At 38.1% G+C, this 24,946-nt stretch overlaps 1 protein-coding gene across 1 annotated transcript in view; it reads left to right on the top strand.

Moving 5' to 3' along the window:
* Positions 1–24,946, top strand: part of LOC138695142 (synaptic vesicle membrane protein VAT-1 homolog-like) — a 65,015-nt gene that overhangs the window by 19,360 nt on the left and 20,709 nt on the right. The window contains exons 2-3 of the mRNA XM_069819573.1: positions 19,634–19,763; positions 23,225–23,440. Coding sequence (XP_069675674.1) covers positions 19,634–19,763; positions 23,225–23,440 — 346 coding nt within the window. The remainder of the gene's footprint in view (positions 1–19,633; positions 19,764–23,224; positions 23,441–24,946) is intronic.

The following is a 24,946-nucleotide window of genomic DNA, read 5'->3' as shown; positions in this document are numbered from 1 at the left end:
AGATTATTCCCTCGTGCATTTTCGATATTAAAACCCCGATGAGGATAAAACATATGAATGAGTTAATTTTGCCTTTGGGTAGTGAAGTTATAAATATTGTTTAAAAATTCAGTAATTAAATTTAGACCTACGTATTTCTTTTATACACATTTTATACTTTTTTTTATTCAATATTCCATCCTTAACCTGTTTATAATATTAACGTTATGCAATAATTCTAGTTGTGAAAAATATGAAATAAACTAATGGTGGATTGCAAGAAAACAAAGCTATAAATAAGTTAGTCTTCCATTAGTTAGTGGACCATTATAGTTATCGGATTCGCGAGTTGCAGATGGAAGATTTAAGGGACCATTAGTGATTGGAAGTTTAATATCGAATCTTTGGACTCCGTAGTGTGGGAACGTGGCATCTCATGAATAAAAAGTGAACATCGATTTAAATGTACCAGTTGTTTTGTCGTGTTTATTTGTTATAAATATCATTATGGAGCACAAAAGAAGCAGAAGCAAGAATTTCAGCGAGAGGCACAAGCATCTGTTGCTCGAAAGAGTGAAAATATATATTAATACAGTGGAAAACAAACAGACGGCATCACCAATAAGGAAACGGCAGAATTTTATCTATCTGTCTTTCAACGCACAACAAGACTGTTGCGAAACAGTCTCTGGCTAGGAAGAATTTCTAGAAGGTCAATCAGATGATGAAGTAGAATCTGTGGTGTAGAGTAAATAACTTAGTTACATGAAGAATTATGAAACAATAAATTATAAAATATATAATACTTTGCTAATAAACATTGTATACATACCGAAGAGCACGTACCTGATTGTGATGTAGATGACATCGTATAAGCAGATTAAAGACAGTGCAAAATTGTACACAAAATGGCTGCCTAACGAAGAATTAAATATTTAGAGGAGGTCAATGAGATCTCTAAGTTAGTGAATACTTTAGTGAATCATTAACACTAAAGATGTTTCTTGCAACACTTAGAACTTAGTGCATCATTAGCAGCTAACGATCCAATAAATACTTTCTTGCAACCCAGCGTAAGAGTTTAATTTCAAGAAACACAATGTTAACTAATGTCTATGAATTATTATTGAATTTAATATTTCGTACGTATTACCATCCTTCATTTATTTTTAGAGTGAATACATATTAATAACGTTATTCATATAATTATAGATGGCAATTATAAATCGGGAGTATAAAAAATTAGTGTATCCCTTCCGACTCGACTACAAGAAGTCGGTCACAACAGAGGTTATTGGTGTGTGTGTGTGTGTGTGTGTGTGTGTGCGTGCGTGCGTGTGTGCGTGCGTATGACCCAAAAACAGCCGTTTTCATAGCTACATAATTTTCCGAAAATATATTAAAGAAATATATACAATAATTCTGAGTAACACATGTTCAAATTCCAAAGATGTAATAATACAGTAGAACCCCGTTATACCGCGAAATCGGATATATCGGGGCACCATCACGTTCCCCGTTATTTTAAGAATTTTATTTATAGAATTCGCCTAGCGTAATCTTGATTCCAACTTATTTTATTCATGTTGTCTAGTTGTACATTTGCAAGCTCTTTTTCGTCGATACATTATTTCAGATCTGTTTTGTTTGGAGAGTACAGTAATGTGCCAGAATTTCCGACGACGCGGAAAATATGCAAACCACTACTGCAGATCATCTGGCCGACCTTTCACCAGCCGCCAAGTCCCAAGTCTTCATTATCAGCTTGTTGAATTTGTCTCCGGTGTCTCACCTACTCTCAATTACTCGTGGACGTAAAAATTTTCATCATCCTTTATGATTATTTCATCAGATATGGCAACCCAGCAACTGGTGCAATCCTGAGAATCGGACTCAGTTCCAAGTAGCTTGGCACCCCCACGTCCCAGCTGGTAGGTGATACGTACTGCACTGGCGCTCGATTTTCTAGGTCACAGCCACAGAAGTTTTGGTAGTACAGTACTGAAGGTCCGTTATGTTGACTTGTCTACTCTTGTCTTCTGACTTAAAAACTTTGTATCTTTGTGAACTGCATTCCTTTTGTACGTACATGCAATTCATTCTGTTATTTTAGCTTAGAGTGGAACGTGAGTTGGTTAGAGGCGACAGAAGTTGTAATTCCAGGGTGTGATACGACCATCGCTTCTAGAATGCTAGAAATAAGTTTGCAGCAAAGTGATAGATACAATATTGAACGTTGGGTAAACGCCGACCAAGATCTTCCTGTGGTCAATCTTTTAACTTACGAAAAAAAATCGCTAGAAAAACTGACGAATGTTAAGTAGGCCTACAGAGAGCCAGGGCTGGAAGTTAACGAAGTGGTGGAATACGTGCAGATCCATCTCGTGCATCTCTCCGCCATTGTAATGATTTTAATGAAACTGTAAATGCAGTTCCTCTAAAGTATTTTAGTGTTACTACTTAACTCTCACTTGCTTAAAAAAGCAAGTTTCATTATACCGCAGATAGATTGACGCGATTATAAATACCCCCCCCCCCCGCCCGCGGTATAACGAGGTTTTACTTATAAAAGCGAACGGTGGCGGCCGAGGACCGAACAGCGGGCTAACGGGCTGTTCATTAGGTGTGAGTATAACGTTGAAGTGGACTAATATTACCTTTAATATCTATTCTTCGATCAACAGGCATCCACACATTTCTTAACATTCTAAATCTTTCGTACGTCACATCATCAGGTCTAGTTTCAGTATTGCATTATTCTGCTTTATATGCGTGTTGACTTATACCGTTCGGCGCTATTAAAGAACTGCCGGCTACTTTTTCTTTCCGTGAAACTGATTCTTGAACAGTTCGGAAGCACGGAGAGTTCCTGCTATGCTGACGGTCCGAGGAAGCTGAGCGTAAAGGAACCGATCTGCATAGGAACGTCTGTATGTGATCTTTGATAATTCTAGATATCTTTGTCAAAGAAATTCCAAACACGTTGACATGGAGGGCGACGGGAGCTCACATCATGATACGCGGGCAGCTGTTAAGTGGCGGACTCGTACTTGAATAAGCACTGCATTCATTGCATTTCATTTGCAAATTATGCATTTCATGTTCATGTATTAATTTTGCACAAAAACTATTCGTATAGGCCTAATGTAATTTTCCCCTTTGTATTGAAGAAAGTAATGTACTGATTTTGTCCTGGAAGGTAACAAAGCGTGTTTTGGACGTTGGTAATGAACTGGCCAGATTCATTTCCCGAGACTCTGAAAAGCAGTGGCGGTTCTAGATGCTTGAAACTGAGGGGGAGGGAGCCGAATTGGAACAGAAAGCAAAGGGTGTCCAAGTGCAAGAAAAATTTAAAGGTTGCCCATAGTGCATGCAACATAAAACCATAAAATTATAATTTCGCATTTATTTGCAGAAACTCCTATATTTCGCATTTTGTACTCAATTTCGCATTTTACCGGGGTTATAAAACCACCGTAAGGTATGAAATTCCCTCTCTAAGGCACAGTTACGTGATTACGTAGCATTTGAAAACTTTTCGCGTTCACCGCGACTGCGAAAATCTACCATCTCTAATAAATATTAACGACAAATATTCTTGGGGTCCAAAAGGCTTCAGACAAGTAGCATGAAATTCTAGAGCAGCTAAGTTGTGTGGGTTAATAAGTTGTAAAATTTCAACAGAATTCGCTTTATTATTATCTATCATTATCGTCATCTGAAACAACTTCGCATGACCTCTGAGCTCAATGCCGTGCCGAGCAGTTGTGCAATATAAGATCATCTTTAGCTTTAAAATAACTGTGCCCCTACGTTCACTTTCCAGAAAACTGTTCCATTTTACTATTGAAGATTTATGACATGCAAGTGTGTGTGTGTGTGTCTCTTTTTCCTTCTTCTTTCCCCCCCCCCCCAAAATCCAGATTTAGTGAAAACATGTTCAGCATTGCTTAAATCAGATTGAACGAAATGATAGCCAGAAAAACAGAAACTGCACATTTCTGCTCAGAGTGTTCAATGAATTTATACATATCAAATCGTTTACTGTTAAAACTTCTGTCTCTACAATAACGTTTGTTCGTAAACTGACTTATGTCGTTTGCACAGACCATCGTAGATCGATGCAGTGATATCAAATGGTTCGTCTATATTAGAAACATTTGCACTCGCTTTCACGTCACGAAGCTGGGGAGATGTCGATGCATTTATGCCACATGGAGGTTTGTTTAGATTAGAAACATTTGAACTTACATTTAAGTCACAAAGTTGGGGGGGGGGGAAGTTTAAGACATTTCGGTTCACTGGGTTCACATACACTTTCATCGCACTTGGGCTTATCACGGGGGGGGGGAGAACTTCAAAATATTACATTGTTTAGACGAAGCGCAACTAATACAAGAACACTACTAGCATCAGATCAACGACTAATCATTTGCTACTGAAAACTGTTGCGAAACGACGCGGCGCATTCTTTCTGTGATTGAGAGTAGCCGACAGCGTTGTTCGTTGTATAGAACCTTCTAAAAATGTTGATTGTGTGTGCATGTACTGGATGTACTATGCATGTTAAAAATATTACGTTTAAACTTTTTCATTTGTTGTATTTTTTTAAACAATAAATAAACTGTGTTAAAATAGCATATCATTATCTTAATTCCAAAACCTCGTATGTAGATTTTCACTTTTTGCGCGTTTTTGATAGTATATCCACAGATCCACCTACTGACAAAGCAGTGAAGCCTAATTTAAAATACTAGCGCTAATATTGGGCTACTGCGAAACCACTTAATTTCTTTGTCTGTGAATACGCTTTCAAAATGCGTAAAAAGTGAAAATCGACATCCCAGCAAGTTACGAGGTTTTGGAGTTAAGATAAGGATACTTACTTACAAATGGCTTTTAAGGAACCCACCGGTTCATTGCCGCCCTCACATAAGCCAGCCATTGGTCCCTATCCTGAGCAAGATTAATCCAGTCCCTATCATCATATCCCACCTCCCTCAAATCCATTTTCATATTATCCTCCCATCGACGTCTCGGTTTCCCCAAAGGTCTTTTTCCCTCCGGTCTCCCAACTAACACTCTATATGCATTTCTGGATTCGCCCATACGTGCTACGTGCTCTGCCCATCTCAAACGTCTGGATTTAATGTTCCTAATTATGTCAGGTGAAGAATACAATGCGTGCAGTTCTATATTGTGTAACTTTCTCCATTCTCCTGTAACTTCATCCCTCTTAACCCCAAATATTTTCCTAAGAACCTTATTCTCAAACACCCTTAACCTATGATCCTCTTTCAAAGTGAGAGTCCAAGCTTCACAACCATAAAGAACAACCGGTAATATAACTGTTTTATAAATTCCAACTTTCAGATTTTTTGACAGCAGACTCGAAAGCTTCTCAACCGAATAATAACAGGCATTTCCCATATTTATTCTGCGTTTAATTTCCTCCCGAGTATTATTTATATTTGTTACTGTTGCTCACAGGTATTTCAATTTTTCGACGCCTTCAAAAGATAAATTTCCAATTTTTATATTTCCATTTCGTACAATATTCTCGTCACAAGACATAATCATATACTTTGTCTTTTCGGGATTTACTTCCAGACCTATCGCTTTACTTGCTTCAAGTAAAATTCCCGTGTTTTCCCTAATCGTTCGTGGATTTTCTCCTAACCTATTCACGTCATCCGCGTAGACAAGAAGCTGATGTAACCCGTTCAATTCCAAACCCTCTCTGTTATCCTGGACTTTCCTAATGGCATACTCTAGAGCAAAATTAAAAAGTAAAGGTGATAGTGCATCTCCTTGCTTTAGCCCACAGTGAATCTGACAAATTGACCTATACGGACTCTGCTGTACGTTTCACTGAGACACATTTTAATTAATCGAACTAGTTTCTTGGGAATACCAAATTCAGTAAGAATACTTACTTACTGGCTTTTTAAGGAACCCGGAGTTTCATTGCCGCCCTCACATAAGCCCGTCATCGGTCCCTATCCTGAGCAAGATTAATCCAGTCTGTACCATCATATCCCACCTTCCTCAAATTCATTTTAATATTGTCCTCCCATCTACGTCTCGGTCTATCCATATGTCTCCAATTCAGAGGGAAAGAGACTCCGAAGGAACACGAATTCTCAATCTATCCAACTTTTGCCGATCCTCCCCTTTATTCCACCACTCGCAGAACTTAATGAGTTAGGGATTTAGCAATACGCGGAACTTGTTAGTAAAAGATAACGAAGCGACGAGGCGACTTTTGCAACGTAAATTTTTGTGCCTGCAAAATGTGAACGGGTTGTTGGGTGATTTAGATACTGAATATAATCCAGAAGAAAGGAGACTATTCGTAGATTCATCAAAAGTGAGCTTAAAATAAGTTTTGAAACAAAACCTTTCATTACAGCCATTCAATTGTTACTAACAAGTCAGCTTATGGAACGTAATAAATTATAATGAACATGGCCGGTAATTTGAAAGGAATGACTTTGTTACTCAGATCAGACGGGGATTTACGAAGTTCTGTTGTTTTTTATACTTGTGGGATGGTCGAGCGACAGGACTATATCATGTTGTGAAGGACTGTCTTGCCAAAGAAGATTATATTCCTGGCGAGCATGTGTTAATTAACACGTACCACAGCCTGAAACAGCAGGCCTACTCCTTCCTCCGTGCACATCGAAAAAGTTTGTGAGAAGTCTAGATGCCTTGCTAAATTAAAGAAGGCATATTAGTCAGTCCATATATACGGGGAACATGCTAAACTTGGGGAATTAGAAACATTTCAATCTTTTGCATCTGTCGTCAATGGGTTTTTAGGGAACCGCAAGACAGAAAATTGCCACCAACATTAATAGAGAAATTAATAAGAAACCGTTAAAATGGGCTGTCGCATGTTGCTGAAGATCCAGTGTTACATTGGAGCGATAACTTTACGAGGATTAAGAGGCAAACTTATCATTCCTCTATTTTATTAGGCACGGAGAGGGGTTTTATATGTAAACATTTTGATATATGGTGGGTTATTGATTTAGCACTTTCAAAATGGCGAATCTTCCTTCAAAGGTTTACATACAAAAAATAGGCCCAATATAATTTTAATATGCAAAAATTCCTGGCTTTCTAAATTAAAGAGAAAATCATTATGTGTAACAAACGCGTTACATTGGCATTTTCGTGTCCAGCTGGTGCAAATTAGGCAAGTTCAGCATATTTTATTCATATTACGGAAAAAAAAGTTTGTAATTTATTGACTAGTGTAATGGGGTAACAACCTTTCTAAGAAATCTGTCCCAAACGGGGACGAGCAGTCGATATGTATGACGAATTTACGAAGGGAGGAGCACCGCCACATCGATTGGCCCGCTCCCCACTGACGTCGCCAGACGAGACTGCACGGCGTCCGACGAGGGGGCAACGCCCTGGCGCCGAGACGGCGTCCAATGGAACCCATGCCAACGCGTCGAGCTAAGAGACGAAATTCAACAATGCATATGGATACCGTGCGGAATGGGCACATCAAACGTGAATCATTTGCAAACTTGCGTAATGCGTTAAGTGGCTGATAACGCTTACTTGAATCAAAATATTTCCAGGCCATAGCTCCAGCCATGTGCAGCTCGAAACATTATCCCATCAATTGGGGTAAACAACATCTTTGTTTGAACTACAACAAGGTCACCGATAAGTAGACTACAGCATGTCAGTCAGCAGCTGCTGGGAATGAGTGACGTATGAAACTGTCTGATTGCGTTGTAATAAGAGAGAGTTGATTCGATTTCAAGAGTATCTGACTCCCATAGCCTCAAAATAAAGCTTGACAGCGATTAGGTTATGAAGCGCCAGCCTACTGTGTCCTGTTGGGAAACTCGCTCTGAAAGCATCGCCGGTTGAACAAGTGTCGTAGTTCGATTTCCATTAAAATGAACGGAGAAACATTTCCCGAGAAATGCATTCAAATGGAAAGCTATGTATAAAACTTTGGCCGAGTAGTAAGACATCATTCGGATATTCTTTTTTCTTCCACTTATTCTGTAGACAGAATATACTGAAACAATATGTTCGAATGACTACACAGCCCACACTTTCATAGCCAATTAAATTACTGATTAGTATGAAGATGTCTATTCTCAGAAATTGTTGTGATTTTTTTTTTCAAGAAATATTCGATTACAATGACATTAAAGAAAAATTCTCAGCTTCCATTCGACCTACAAGCCGTGCGTGCTGGCTGAACAGATTGCACAGAACAGCAATGCAGCTCTCGGGCACGCCGCTCGCAGACGCCGGTTAGGTGATACGCAACAATTCGACACGCCGCAAACTATTAATGTAAAATATTACTAAATGTAAACAGTTAAAAACGCCATTTCCTCACCCAAATTAAGAAAGATATGTCTTCTTGTTCCACACATTTATTGACTGGAAACAGAGGCGGTTCTAGTCCGGCCCCCCTCCCAGTTTTAATGAAATAGTTATTTTAAATTCCTCAATTACTGCTGAATAAATTGCTCATTAACTGTTATAAAGCAAACTTATGAATTTCATGAACTTAATTTCACGTTAATTTTAAAGTTTTATTTACTCCATGTAACCTATCTTTAAGAAGGGGAACAAGACTAACTGTAGTAACTTTCGAGGAATATCACTTTTGTTGACGTACAAAATGTTGTCCAATATCCTACTGAGAAGATTAACTTCATATGTAGATGACATTATTGGGGATCATCAGTTTACCTCCAAGCTTGTAACTTGGGTAAAACATGACCAAACACGTTTTCAGTTTTTTTTTTTTGTTACAGTACATAATTATCGAAATGTGACGGGAGGCCAACGACCGGCTGGTCTGTCTGGGCCTTCAAGAGCTGTGGCACCACAGATGATTATTATTATTATTATTATTATTATTATTATTATTATTATTATTATTATTATTAGTGGTAGTAGTATAATTGAGCACCCACGTGCAATAATGGGGTAAGTAGTTACGAAATACATTCATACTCACCCCATTATTGCACGTGAATTATGTTCTTTCATGTCCTTCCAATCAAATAACAATACGGCCTACCCGAGAGTTCTTCGGAATTTTGGATGCGAGTGTCGAAATACAATTTTAATATTTTATTGCTATTAATTTTTCACTGGGTTTGAAACGGAATTGTAGCATACTGGTTTTTATCCGTATTTAGTTCAAGTCCATTACTAGTGAACCATTTATTTGGTTTATCGTTTGTCCAGAGCGGGTCTCTTCTACCCGCTCTGGTTTGTCTTCGAAATAGACCTACTTTTTATAAGCTACAGCACATTGTCTTCTATAAGCAGTAAGGAAGGACACAAAAAGTGTCGTGAACACAAAAACCTATGCTCGGAGGCACACAGTTTGTCTCAATTCATGTTTATTACCCATTGTTTCACCACTTTTTTTTTTTAAAGAGAATCTGCAAGAAAAGAAAAATACTGCATTACACACGGTATGTATGCCGGGCTTTGTTACACATTTACGCATGAAAAAAATGCTGCTAATTAACAAAACTATGGACTTAACTTCATAGAATTTATCTGAAATATTTTAGTTGTCTTTTTCCTTTTGATATATGCAGCACACACAACAGGCATGTTTTTTTTTTCTGTTTTCTTCGTAGCTGTACCTCCGTATACACAACGTTATAATAAATAGATGAAAGCGCACTAATGTGCATTGATGTGGTGGTTATCTACTCTTCCCTGCTATACTCTGTCAGGGATCGTGTTCTTTTGGTGCAAATCGAGAAGTGGTATCGTTCACATTGTTCCCGCACAGGTTGCACACACAATTGTCCGCTGCTCGTGGTATCCTTGCTTGATGCACAGCTTGTGGTGCAAACCGTGTACCGACAGTCTTGTTAGGGCGCTGCGTAATTCCTGGTTTGGTCTTGTCCAGCTGCGATCGACCATGGCATCTGTGGACTAGAAGTCTTCCCAGATCTCGTCTCTCTTTCTCCGTCGATCGTGTAGAACTTCTGATTTTTCTGTTGATGGCAATAGTAGTTGCGAGCGTAGATCCTCATTGAGAAAATTTTCTTTGTAAGCTCGTATACTAGGCGCGATGGTGTGTGTATAGATAGGCCTAGAGTTTTCTTTAGGAATCTCGCCTTTGTTGATTCTGTGATTTCTAGGGCCTTTTTGGAGAGGTGCGTCCAGGTTATTGCTATTCCATAAGTCAGGATTGGTAGGATTTTTGCTGTGAATAAGGCCATTGCAGTTTCCAGGGATAAGCTCTGTAGTTGTGTGATGTCATATACTGCTTTTGTCGCGGCAATTTCTCTTTCTCTTGTGTGCATATGGAAGGATGTGCCGGTGGTTTGAAGAGTCATTCCTAGATATTTGAAGTGGTTCACAATCTGTAACTTCTTTCCGTCGAGCATGATGTGTTCTTTTTCTGCTATTTTGCCTCCTTTTCTGAAAATCATTTGTACAGTTTTGTTTTCATTTATTTCTAGGCTGTTTATACTTGCCCAGTTTGAAAGTTTGTTTAAAGCTTTCTGAAGTTTGTGGGGGTCCTTTGACCCCCACAACGTTATAAGCAGACGAGTTTTTACAACGGTAGGCGCTTAGTTCATATCTGCCGTGTTTCGCGGTGGCACCGCAAAGAGCGCTGTACAGGACAACATGGCCGCTCTATATTCTCTTTCTAACCCGTTGCTGAGAAATTAACTATTTTCCATACCGCAAATTGGGTTAAACTCGGCCGCCGAGGTAAACTTGAAAATAAAAAAATGGGAGGATTTAAACCTTAACATGACAGACATTTATTTATGAAGTTCATTATTTTTCCATTTCTTAAGAACCGGTATTTCCTTTATTATTTTGAGTCACAAATAGTGCTGATATTATGGTTTAAATTTTTATGGCAAGTTTACCGCATTTTACATTACATTTCCAGTTTTCACACATAGGCTTAATTTTAACTTATCCTAACTATATAATACGTAATTTACATGCACTTACTGTTAATATGACGTAGGTGAGAACAAATGAGTACACAGTTTTGTTGAATATTGAAGTTTGATTTATGTTGTTATCCTTCTTTAGCGATATAAATAACATTCAAGTTTTATGCAAATCTAGTCTTTCAGGTGAAGCTTCCTGTAAAGCATATTTGAATAATTTCAAGGGAAAAATTGTTCCGGGGCCGGGTATCGATCCCGGGACCTCTGGTTGAACGTACGTCCCGGGATCGATAGCCGGCCCCGGAACAATTTTTCCCTTGAAATTATTCAAATCTGCTTTACAGGAAGCTTCACCTGAAAGACTAGATTTGCATAAAATATATGCGTCACTGTGTACGTTAACAGAAAACCACAATTCCAAGTCACAGAGTTTGTGTGCACTCGATGTGGGTCTCTGGCGTTTCGTCAGCCCACGCGAGTTGTGTGGATATAAAGGGAAAAGTTGAGACGGTGTCGGGTGGAGTTCCCGGGTAGCTCAGTTGGGAGAGCGCTGGTACGTTCAACCAGAGGTCCCGAGATCGATACCCGGCCCCGGAACAATTTTTCCCTTGAAATTATTCAACATTCAAGTTATCATTTATATTCTGTTATCGTTATTTAGCGATATAAATAATAATCAAGTTATCATTTACATTCTGTTATCTTTCTTTAGCAAAATAAATAATATTCAAGTTATTTACATTCTGTTATCTTTCTTTAGCGATATAAATAATATTCAAGTTATCATTTATATCCTGTTATCGTTCTTTAGCGATGTAAATAATATTCAAGTTATCATTTACATTCTGTTATCTTTCTTTAGCGAAACAAATAATATTACAATTATCATTTACATTCTATTATCTTTCTTTAGCGAAACAAATAATATTCAAGTTATCATTCATATTCTATTATCGTTATTTAGCGATATAAATAATATTTAAGTTATCGTTTACATTCTGTTATCGTTCTTTGGCTATATAAATAATATTCAAGTTATCATTTATATTCTGTTATATTCTTTAGCTATATAAATATACATGTAACGTTAGATTTGGAAAAAATACAGTTGCATAATACTAGTGTTAGTTTTTTCTTCTCATATTATTATTAAATTACACTATCCTGTAGCACAATAAAATGAAAAGGAACGACGAGGATTTGAGCCTGAGGCGTTGACATCTGAATTCAGCTGTTCTTCGAACTGAGCCACGGAAGCACAAGCAAAGAAGCATAGGCCTAATAATATGCCGAAAAATGGACTCAATCATCCTCCAAGACTTCCTGATGAATTGTGAGAGCTCGTCCTGGACATGTCCACACGACTGCAAAATGTGATCGAGGTTGGAGGAAGAGGGACTAAATATTGAATCGTGGCTTTTGGTTTAGTTTTTTTAACTTTTAATTGTTTGAATTTTCTAAGGCAGACGACAGTATACTTGTTCCCGTTATGCCACGAAAGATATTTTTGTTGAGTATAAAATTTATCTTTCTTTCTTAATTTCTTACTTTCCATTTGCAGCCATAATGTCATAATAAATAATGATAAAGTCGTGGCTCAATGCATTCTGTTAATCAGGCCGACTAAAACAAAGAGACAGCAGCAGTTATATATTCTTTCTATTAAAAAAAAAAAAGCACTCAGTGGTGTTCGAACGCACGACTTCACGAATACTAGCCCGCAACTCTACCATTACGCTACAAGTGTAAGACATAAAATACTTTAATTATAACTATATATAGCAGGCATCGTGGTCCAACAACGTGTAACATCGCCTGTCTCCCAATTGTAGCTGCGGTCCACACCTGTGGAGTAACGGTCAGCGCGTCTGGCTGCGAAACCAGGTGGCCCGGGTTCGAATCCCGGTCGGGACAAGTTACCTGGTTGAGGTTTTTTCCGGGGTTTTCCCTCAACCCAATACGAGCAAATGCTGGGTAACTTTCGGTGCTGGTCCCCGGACTCATTTCACCGGCATTATCACCTTCATATCATTCAGACGCTAAATAACCTAGATGTTGATACAGCGTCGTAAAATAACCCAAGGAAAAAATCTATAAGAAGTGGCTGATGGGTTGTTAGTCCGCTCAACCCCCAAGCTGGAGGACCACTCCTTATCGGCTGTCCACGACTGCTTATTCAATATATTCGCAGCTACCCTCCATATCTGGAGGCCGTCTCCTCCATCCGTAACCTGAGGACGCGCCATAGCTAAATAGTTTCTGTACCTCACCTGATGTTCACTTCAAAACGACTTGCTGCACTTCGCTACGTTAGCAGGCTCGCGATCACTCACGTTTACTCGTCTGGTTGAGGACTGTCGTAATCATAATAGTGGTCCTTGTTTTTCTCATAGTATTTATCGGTCCTTATCGTGATCCTTATTATGGTCATTGCCATTATAGTGGTCCTTATCGTGGTCATTGTTAGGCCTATTCCTGTAGTGGTTCTTATCGTGGTTACTGTCATTGTCCTTGTAATGGTTCTTATCGTGACCTTTATTGTGATCACTGTCATTGTAGTGGCCCATGTGATACTTATCGTGATCTTTAGCCTTGTAGTGATCCTTATCGTGATCATTTTCATTGCCCTTTGTAATGGTCCACGTCATGATCCTTATCGTGGTCAATTCCAGGGAATTACCCTGGTTGTGGTCTTTATCGCGATCTTTGTGGTTCTTGTTGTCTTTGTCATGGCCCTTATCATAGTGTTTTCGTGGTTATCGTAATCCATGTCGTGGTCATTATCGTGGTTCTTGTCTTTGTCCTTTTCGTGGACCTTATTTTTTTCGTGGTCCTTGTCTTTATGTTTCTTATCGTGATTCTTGTTGTCTTTTCGTAGTCTTTATCATGGTGTTGTTTATTGTAATGGTTCTTATCGTTCTTCTTGTCTTTTTCATGTCCTTATCGTGGTATTGTCTTTGTCATGGTCTTATCGTGATCTTGGTCCTTATTGTGGTCTTGGTTCTTACCGTGGCCCTTGTGATCCATATCGTGGTCCTTATCATAATCCTTGCAATGGTCCTTATTGTGATGCTTATTGTAGCGCTTGTCGTGGTCCATGTTGTGATTCTTATCGTGACCCTAATCGTTATCCTCGTCTTCGTCTCTGTCTTTGTCGTAGTCCTTATAATAGTTTTTGCTGTTATCTTTGCCGCGGTCCTTATCGTGGTTCTTGTCTTTCTTGTACTCCATATCCTTGTTATCTTTCTCGTGGTTGTTATTGTCTTTGTCATTGCTGTACATTTATCATTTCATAATAAGATCGTCTTCTTCCCCTAGGATAAGTGACTTTTTGCCACATGGTTCGTTCCGTGGTTTCATAAAAGATAAAGATCATGGAATGTATTCAGGGACCTGTACCAGAAGTGGACAGATAACTGGTAACATTTTAACTGGTGTTTACTTTGAAATAGGTTGAAAATACGCATGCACTGCCAAATGTCTTGCTGCTTGGTTACGTCGATATCGTGTGAACCGCGCTATAGAACTTAATCACCAAGAGTCGTCTTGTTCCTTTTTTGAAGAACTGCACCTTTCATACAGTAAATTGTACTTATAGGAGAAATGAAATGTCACTATCATTTAGAATGGTTGTCCGTGCCGTCTACTATGTAGGTATATCGGTATGATACAGAATAAGCAGTATTATCACCTAGACTGTGGACACAGCAGTATCAGGTTGTTGGGCCGAACTTTTCGAATCGGATTTCTTAAAAAATAATTCTAGTTTTGGAATTTGTCTGATTAATTCATTGTTCCGAACAGTCTCTCTCTCTCTCTCTCTCTCTCTCTCTCTCTATATATATATATATATATATATATATATATATATATATATATATATATATCTTTTTGTGGCGCAACAGTTGATTTATTCACGGATTAACTACGTCCGCCTAGTTAACTCTGTGGTACCGTGTCTGCCTCCAAACTAGCCGGCTTGGGTTCGATTCCTGGCGGGGTCAGAAATTTTCGTGTAAAATTTCTACCTCGGGACTATGAGAGATGGCTATGCACAACTTCTAATCACTAAATTGCGCATCAATATCCCTGGGTTAAATCCCAAATCTCTCCGCAGTGTATATGAAGGGAAGGCATATGTCACTGTTGATAGTGATTCGTCCGTCGGATGGGGACGTTAAGCCTGGCGGCCCCCTTGGTGCTATTCGACAGGAGTAGGCTACCTGCCGGCACCAGGTTTCCCCTTCTCCCTTCCTCACCATCATCATCCTCACCCATTCCCTACACTACACTTACACGAACACTCACCCTAGTACACGACATAACTCTTCACAGATACACATCATGCATAACGTGGCCCGCTGAAGTGGTGTGCAATTTGAAAATGGGTCATAATCCTGCGATCTATCCGCAGTATAGTGAAGTGGGTAGGCATTAGACTCTCACACACTTTAGAACCACTTTACTGTGTTAACATGAGGAAATTACCTGGCTGACTCGTTTCGAAGTGATATTCTTCAGTCCGAAGTCTAGGACAAGACTAGGCTTCGGACAATGAAGAACACCACTTCGAAACTAGTCAGCCAGGCAGTTTCCTCATGTTAACACACTAAAGTAGTTATAAAGTTAATCGGTGATTATATGTGTTAAAAGTATACATAGAACATCGAAGACTTACTCTGCGCTCACTCATTCTAAAACAATTGATCGACCTACCAGGCTATCATCACTCCGCATATGCAACTTGAACTTTCTGACCGGTACGCTATACGAGTGCACGGTCAGTAGTCTGTCAGTCATTTTCCATTATTGTCCTAGGATAATAAATGTCTCTATTGTCGCTATTTTAAGCTTAATTTCATACGAATATTATCATTGACAGTTTTTAAGAATGCTACGTGTTTATTGTTGCTATGTGAATGACAACACCGCGCGCCATATCACGGTTGGATTTGTAATAAAAGTTTTCTTTTATTCGCTTTGGGTTTATTCGAATGTTGAGTCATGATATTTTATCGGAAAGAATAATTACATGATAAAAAAAATTAAATGCTGATTTCTAAAGTGTTTTTCTCCCTTTCCACCACCCCTCCCATTCAAAACGAATTTTTTTCCCCTCACTCATAACTGAATTCGCGAATGTTTTTGCTGGCCCTTCTGCCATCCCGAGGCAACTACCCTTTGCTAAATATGGGCCTGTCTGTAGTTTACCGTGCCTTCTCTTTGTTCCCTGCTGCCTTTTGTTTTTCTGTCCCTTTCCGCTTTTTTCTCTTTTTAGTCAAATTGTATTTTCTTAATTTGTCGAGCTAGCTATGCCGCAATGTAATCTTTTTTCTATCTGGTACCAATACTAATCTTTTTCCTATCTGGTGCCAATACTATTCTTTTAGAGTATTGTGAACCTGAATGCACAAATCTCAATTGACCAAACCTGTTTAATTAATTCGTGCTACGGCTTTCCCACGCCACGTCAGAGCCTGCTGCATCGTAGCAGTACATTTAGCGGCTTTTGTTTGGAGCAAATTGCGTGCTTTGTGGCGCGTGTCGCCCTTGGTTACGACCCCTTCCACCCCATTTAGGCGCCGAGCTGCTAGACGCCAAACCAGACATGACATTCTGGTGGCAGATCAATTGTTCGCAGCAAACACTACTTAAAGAATAATTGTCAACGTATCCACAATGGGGCTCTGCCTTCAGACATTTTTGTATAATGCACTTAATAATAAATTCTTCTCCTGCAGATTTCATAACATGGTAGAATGTTCTTGAATTAGGTCATCAGTCACACTGAGCGCCGAAAGCTCTTGTTCTTTTCAAGAAGGCCTCGTTCATACCACTAGCAGCCGTACAATAGATGGAGTTCTTTTATTTTCCACGAAATCTTGTTTTAATTATAAGATCGCTCCCGTATTTATCTATGCATTTAAGATACGTTTTTGATGAAGCACCCCGTACACGCAAATAAAGTAACCACGTTCAATTAGTAGGCTAGCGGTGTCAAAGAGGACGGAAGCTTTGTAGTTTCATTTGGTACCTAACGTAGGACCGCATCCCTACGGGAGCCATCACATCCCGCCAAGCTGTAATCGAGTTGGTTTTACATCGTAAAACTTAAGCTCTTCCAACTTAGTGACAAGTTGCTAACACGTGTCTTGTTTTAGAATCTTATTGCAATATATTTTTTTCTCCATAAGCATGTAAATGATTTATACAGTTCTATAAATTATAATAGAAATTTGTGAGAATAATTTCTTATTTCTGTACTTTCATAGCTTGCCGCCATTTCGTTGCAGAGAACTGCTTAAAACAAAACAATGACGAAATCTCTATCACATGCTCATAATAGGTATAGCACAGTCTAATTATGTATTAGACTGAGATACAGTTTGTATGTTTACCTTTTCTCCCACTTAATTTTGGGAGCCCTGCAATCGTAAAAATTCAAACAACCTCTGAACTCTGAAGACTTTTCTCTAGGCCGAAAGTTTTGATGCTTTCCTCTCATACACGAGGGGATTTGTCCTTTAAGCCAACTCTGTCCTAAGTGAAAATACTCTCTGTAATCTTAACTCTTGGAAAATTGATTTTGACAACATTGTGTGATGCTATTTCATGTAATTAACTGCTTTCTTCAGTAAGTATCACATGTTGTTATATGTTTGGTATTAGCACTGGAAAAAAACAAGACGTAACCACAGGATAATTGAAAGCATTAGCACATGAATGTATAATGTAAGGGAACGAGGGGTGAATTAACTATCGGGATAAGATGACGAACGGCAAAAGTACACAAGAATGCATCTGAAGTCTGATTAATGTAATATGTAGTTAATCAACGATGTATGCAATGGAGGGGAAAAGGAACTGGCCACCCCATCCCATTATCTCCTGACCTAGTTGCCTCATAAGTGGTGCCTTGTTGGTATCACTTGTGAGGCTCAGATCTATCTTCGGACAGTTAACTGAACAAAGAAAATTTTACTGTTGGCATCCATGTAAGAACTGTTCTCCAATGTCTGTAACTACATTTTTCGGCAGACTCATATTGTAAGGTTTCTTCGATGGATGAAGGAACAGGAGGAAGCAGTTTACAAAGGTTCCTAAAAAATTGTCTGTCCCTAACAGATCAGTTGCTAGAAGAAAAATCTCAAAATAATTTTGTTTAATTTTGGCCCTAATCAATTTTAAGGGTATTGCATATAAATCACATGTTGCCTTTCTTTTTAACGCTGTGCGAAGTTTTTGTTTTTCTAATTTATAAGATATGAAATGTTTTCATGATCATGATGCCCTTTTTTTGTTTTTATTTTTCTAATTTATAAGATATGAAATGTTTTCATGATCATGATGCCCTTTTTTTTGTTTTTATTTTTCTAATTTATAAGATATGAAATGTTTTCATGATCATGATGCCCTTTTTTTTGTTTTTATTTTTCTAATTTATAAGATATGAAATATTTTCATGATCATGATGCCCTTTTTTTTTATCAGTGTTTAAAAGTTTCTTTATCTCGTGGTATGTTTCACTCTAAACTTCCTCTTTTCCTCTGTTACTTTTATTTCAAAGATTATGTTTATAAAATCTTAGCACGTTAAAGTACACACACTAATTTAAAACTTTAAAAGAACATGCGTTTATAAAATATTAACATGTTAAAATACACAGTTAATTAGATCTCTAAAAGAACATGTGTTTATAAAATATTAACATGTTAAAATACACAGTTAATTAGATCTCTAAAAGAACATTTGTTCAAAATTAATTCCATGTGTTGTGAGGCATGGAATCTGTTCAGATAGGTACGTTCTTACTAATGTAACTTCAATTACAAGTTTGTGAAGTATTATTCTTCTTACAGAAGGGTTTAAACATTACAATTGAAAAAATATTTTGTTAAAGTTCTCCAAACATAATGTGAGTTTTAATATAGCCGGTCACGTCCGGTTACAACAATTATTTTACCATTTAATTCAGCTTCATTTAGAGTGTTCAATCCCTGTTTTGAAGTTTGCGCGTTCTTGCCCATTTATCAGTAATTAATTTTTTTCAGTGGTGGGACATTACCATATTACCATATTATTATGGTAACTTTTGCATATTTGGCTTAACAGCAAAAAAGAATCATGGAATAAGGAAATTATTAATCACTTGTGAGTATTTTAGGCCTGCAAAATTATTCACATGACATCGAACATCAGGTTAAAAATACATTGGACACATTTTTATCTAACCTTAAGAAACGCACAGTGAATCAGAACGCAAATCACTAGCTGGACATAATTAATAACTTCTCTGCATTCCAACAGATTGTTACGAAACTTTGTACATGCCTTACAGGTGGCACACATGTTTTGTGTATAAACTCTGATTACATTTGCACAAGAAAAATTACCTCTTTATCGCGGGTGCATTTAAACAAAATTAATAACTTCTCTCCTATCTAACAGATTTTATGAAACTCTATACAGAAGTTACAGGTGGAATATTTTATTTTTTGTCTGGAAAGTCTTATCACCCCTCAGAGTTCGTCACAGAGGTTTTGAATCACCCTGTATATCAAGCCGGACTCGTACGTGTATGGAGCCTTTAGCAATGCCGCCATGGTGAACTCTCGACACTTGAGGAGGACCTGATTGCTGTCTCACAGCGGCAGTTCGTGGGTGAGGATAGACTTGCTTGTGAATTTCTTAACACTTGCATCTGCTTTGCGTTGCAGCGGCCTCAACTTTCAGGACCTGATGGTGCGCCAGGGCGCTATCGACTCACCCCCCAAAACGCCCTTCATTCTGGGCTTCGAGTGCGCGGGGGAAGTTGAGGAGATCGGCGAAGGTGTGGACGAATTCAAGGTGAGGACCAAACTTTCTGTGCTGATCGCAATGTTGCATGTTTTTGGAAGCCATTGATTGAATTCCGATATGCTTTGCAGGAGGAGAAGTAAGTTACATTTGTTCAGATCAATTTCTGCACATTTAAAGTACAAAACTAAAATTCTTTCAATCATTTATTATCATAATACGCTGTTTTCTTTTAAGATGACTGAGCGTGTCTGATGAAGTTTTTATTTACATTCTTTTGCAAGTCTTGCGGAGTGGCTGATTGTAGCTACTCACCTCCACTGCGTATTCTCCAAACTATTAGACTATCAAAACTTGTTCGCATTGACTTGATCTGTTACTTCTGTGAATTAATTTTCTAGGTTCTCTTCCGTCCTGTGTATGTTAATGCCTTCAATTTCATTAAGCAAATTTATCTGTGCCTCGGGAGGAAATTAAACTTAGAATTAATGTGGAAAATGCCTGTTATTATTCGGTTGAGAAGATTTTGTCGTCCAGTCTGCTCTCAAAGAAGCTGAAAGTTAGGATTTATAAAACAGTTATATTATGGGTTGTTCTGTATGGTTGTGAAACTTGGACTTTCACTTTGAAAGAGGAATAGAGGTTATGGATGTTTGAGAATAAGATGCTTAGGAAAATATTTGGGGATAAGATGGATGAAGTTACAGGAGAATGGAGGAAGTTACACAACGCAGAACTGCACACATTGTATTCTTCACCTGACGTAATTAGGAACATTAAATTCAGACGTTTGAGATGGGCAGGGCATGTAGCACGTATGGGCGAATCCAGAAATGCATACAGAGTGTTAGTTGGGAGGCCGAAGGGAAAAATACCTTTGGGAGACCGAGACGTAGATGGGAGGATAATACAAAAATGGATTTGAGGGAAGTGGGATATGATTGTGGAGACTGGATTAATCTTGCACAGGATAGGGACTGATGGTGGGCTTATGTGAGGGCGGCAGTGAACCTGTGGGTTCCTTAAAAGCCATAAGTGAATAAGTTTATCTGTGTATAAATTAATTACATTACATTATATTTTGTATTCTCTATCTTCGAAATAACATTTATTAAACTTACATATATTTATTTATCTAGTTTCTTCCTCACAAATTGTTTTGTTGATTAACGTACAAAATTATGTAAATATCTTAATATTATGTTATTTTTTGTGATATTTCATTGTAGCTTTTATCTTATTTTAGTTTCTAGTTTATTTCTATAATCGTCTTGTAATTAATTAAAGTTTCTGAACAGCTGCAGAACACGAGTAAGACTCATTTGACCCTCAGATTTATTAAATTATTTTAGCCACTATTTTTATGTATTATTTTCTTCCTGTTTGTATTTTCTGTTTTATCTCATCTTGTAGTTGTTTGTATTTCCTCTATCTACGACAAATTTATATGTATAAATAAACTTGGACTTTCCTGCTTCTACATTTCGAATAACCATATTCAATTGATTAATTTTGTTCACGTCCCATGTGTAATATTTTGTGTGCACTTGATCTTAAAAAATAGTGCAACAGAAGACATCGATTTATCTTCGAACTTGTGTGTTTTGCTCTATTCTTTTCTTTGTCAAAATGGGCCTTCACGGAGAATAATAAACGGTAATATTTCTGAGGGGTACCATTATTTTCTGTTCTGAAAAGCAGATCCTTAATGACTGACACAGCCATTTTCGTACAGGGTAAAAACGGGACACCAGGGATGAACCGATATCTAGGATTCAGAGTATCCTACAAAACGACATTAATGTGCAATGCTGAATCACTTTAGTTACTGTACTGTTGCATCTTTCATAACATTTTACTCTTTGATGCGAGAGAAACAAGAAAACCATTTGCAACTTGTCAAACATTACCAAACAAATGAAAAGCTAGACTTTTCGCGGTGACCATATTCAGAAGAAGACATATTGGTTTTCCATCGATTCTGGAACTTAATATCTCCAGTATTTCGGGACTGCATTGAAGATTCCATCTTCAGAACAGATTTCTATCCATGCTCTGTCAACGTTTGCTGCTTCCATTCTTGTAGTTTATTCTGTAACACAACACAATTCGTTGCATATGTGTTTATGGAAACTTAGGTCAGATTATGAAATCTATAGCTGGATAAATTTCTGGCCAAATTAATTGTTTTCCAGGAGTGTCCATTCCAGTAATTTAACATCACAATTGTGAATATTCAAGGTTATTTTCTTTAATTGGGCCGAGAGTTGGGATTAAGATGTGCAGCCGCTTCGTACTTGCTGCTTCACCTCTCATGAAAGCCTTTTATCCTAATATGGTCCACATAATCTGTTTAGATAATGCATTACACAGAGCTGCTGAAACCATCAGAAATAAATTCCGTAAAGTTAATAGTCTTGTGTCGAACATGAAAAAAGTCTTCTGTAAATCCTCCCCGAGAGTAGCATTGTTCCGACAAATACAGTACCGGTACTTCTTTAATCTCGCTTCCTCCAGAACCTGCAATCACTTGTTGGGGTACCTAGATTGATGCAGTATCGTATTATGCTGAACATTTAAAAGAGGCTGCTGGTGTGGTGAATGCATTGCCAGAAGACATTGCGACATGTGTGAAAAAACTGTTGCAGGATAGCACCTTGAAGAGGGATTTGCTTACATCCAATCAGATTTTTCAGTTCTGTCTCACTGTATAAGGAAACTTGAAGCAAAGGGGAAATCTCTTAAGGAACAAATTTCAAACATTAAGGAAGAGAAACTAAAGTAAAATGTTCAACACGGAGGGTTAATGACAAGGTTAGGAATAAATGGAGTAATGTATTAAGAAAGAATCCTGTATTTTCAATTCTGAATAGTGTATGTGATGTTATGAATGGGGAGGATGTAGATCTACCGGAACAGACATAGCCAAGTTTAAATAAGTCAGTGCCCACTGAAAGGTCTGTTTCAGCTTACAAAATGATTATTTCAGATAAAAGATACACTTTAACAGCTGAAAATTTAGAAAAAAAAATAATTTGGTGTATTCCAATGCCAACTATGAATTGGAGAGCACCAAGAGAATGAGAGCATCGAAATAATGTGAAAACATGGCAATAATTTTACTTTGTGGTCAATAAATAGATTTACTATAATTAATTAACTTTACTTCATTGTTCTATATACAATTTTAACACTTATATAATCACTGATTAACTTTGTAACTTGTTTACTGAGTTAACATCAGGAATTTTACGTGGCAGACTAGTTTCGAAGTGGTTTTCTTCAGACAGCCAGGTAAAATTCTTCATATTAACCCAGTAAAGAAATTAGAAAGTTAATCAGTAATTAACTTCTTCGGATCTGCTGTATATTTTTTTATAGAGACTTGCACAATAATCCAAATAGATTATTCTGCTTAGGTGTGGGGCCCACTTGGGATAAATCGGTCCATTTGGCTTCAAACTGGCTTTGATCTTATCCTCATGTACTGAAGACTATCTGTTTTGTTACAGGTCGGGGACCGCGTGGTGGCTCTGCCAGAATACCGCGCATGGGCCGAGCTGGTGGCAGTACCAGCGCGGTACGTATACCCCATCCCTGACGACCTCAGCTTTTTGGACGCGGCCGCCATTGCCATGAACTACCTGGTGGCCTACATCCTGCTCTTCGAGCTGGGCGGCCTCTCACCTGGCAAGAGCGTGCTCGTGCACTCCGCGGGTGGCGGCGTCGTAAGTACAGCAGAGCTCTGCATGCTTTTGAAACTCGCCGATCAGTCCTCGTTGTGAAGAAGGCAGCCGGGAAATGATGTGCTCGAACGCATGCAGTCGAGAATTTATAACCGGTCAGTTGAAACGTTTACTCGGTCAGTCGCGAGTGCTCGAGGTTGTCGCACTGCAATTACATCCATCACCTTTTAATGCGTGATACCCAAAACAGCCTACCTAAGAAGGTTACCATTTGTTTTTATTTCAGATGGCACGAAAATTAGAAAGTATTTGAACATTTATAGAAGGAAACATAATTTTTAAATCAGAATTCTTTAAGTGAAACAATGTTTTATACTATCAAGAATGTTATTCAGCATCCATCTTGTCGAACTCATATCAGTACCGGTAATGAAAATGTTTAATGTAGCTTAGTATATGTGATTGCATAAAAGGAACAGAGATTTTGTGATATGTGTCAAAAGCAGACATAGTCTATTTCAGTCACAGTATTTAATAAAAATAAACCAAATGTACATGTTCACTATAATCCACGACCATATCACGAAATATCAAGGATGGAGCAAACAAAATTCCTGCTGAAGTTATTCCAAAATTAAAAGAATCAATGGAAAAATCGCCATTTGGTTTTAAAATTAGTAATTTTTGTTCAATCTCGTCTATAATTTCCTCCTTGGTTTCTTTGATGTATTTACTTTTGTCCTGTGACATTACGAATATAACAAAATAGTACAAGTTAACTGTTCCATGCAACTAGAGGATAAAGACGGACATATTATTATTATCTTTTTTTAGTGCTGCTTATACTTTATATTCTTATAGACAAAATGGTGTGTTAAAACTTAATTTTCTTATTGATTTATTAATTTATTATTTAAATATTTTATTGTACATTTTTATTCAATCTGATAGCCTGTATCCTTCAAGGTTCACTAATCAGGTGATAGGGTATCAGGCACTTTAATAATTTCCATAGTGCATACTGTGAACACATCGATGGATGACAGTTTTCAGTCTATGATACCCCCCATATGACCAGGACGACTGGTCGTCTGTGATGCTACGGTTGGGTGTTTTGCTTTCAGCGGAGTCAGGACATGCGGCAGCCAGCCTGCGGAGCGAGCGACCGATGGCACATATTATCATGACTCTCGGTAGTTCGTCCTTAATGAAATGCAGAGCTCTAAAGTCAGGCCAGGTGTAGAGTGAGATGACGACATTCCCGTACAGAAGCATTGCAACTTGGGTCCGCCTCATCTGGACTGAGCAGGACGAAAGTGATGTGGCACAGTGATTTAGAACACAAACATACACAAAAATCATAATTACATGATGTTCAAAGGTTGACGAATGACTGACGACGAAAGGTGGTGTGTTGCATTCTCAATAAATGAATTTGGCCTTCGTCAAGTTACGTAAATTCAGTAGCCAGGTTCACAGATAGTCTAAGTAAGGAATTCTTTCCATAACAATGCATAAACAGATTCAGAGAATTTTCCATATCATGGA

The sequence above is a fragment of the Periplaneta americana genome, chromosome 2 (genome assembly GCF_040183065.1).
Source record: "Periplaneta americana isolate PAMFEO1 chromosome 2, P.americana_PAMFEO1_priV1, whole genome shotgun sequence".
Classification (NCBI taxonomy): domain Eukaryota; kingdom Metazoa; phylum Arthropoda; class Insecta; order Blattodea; family Blattidae; genus Periplaneta; species Periplaneta americana.
The sequence above is the reverse complement of the archived record's forward strand: the minus strand, read 5'-3'. Positions and strand labels throughout refer to the sequence as shown.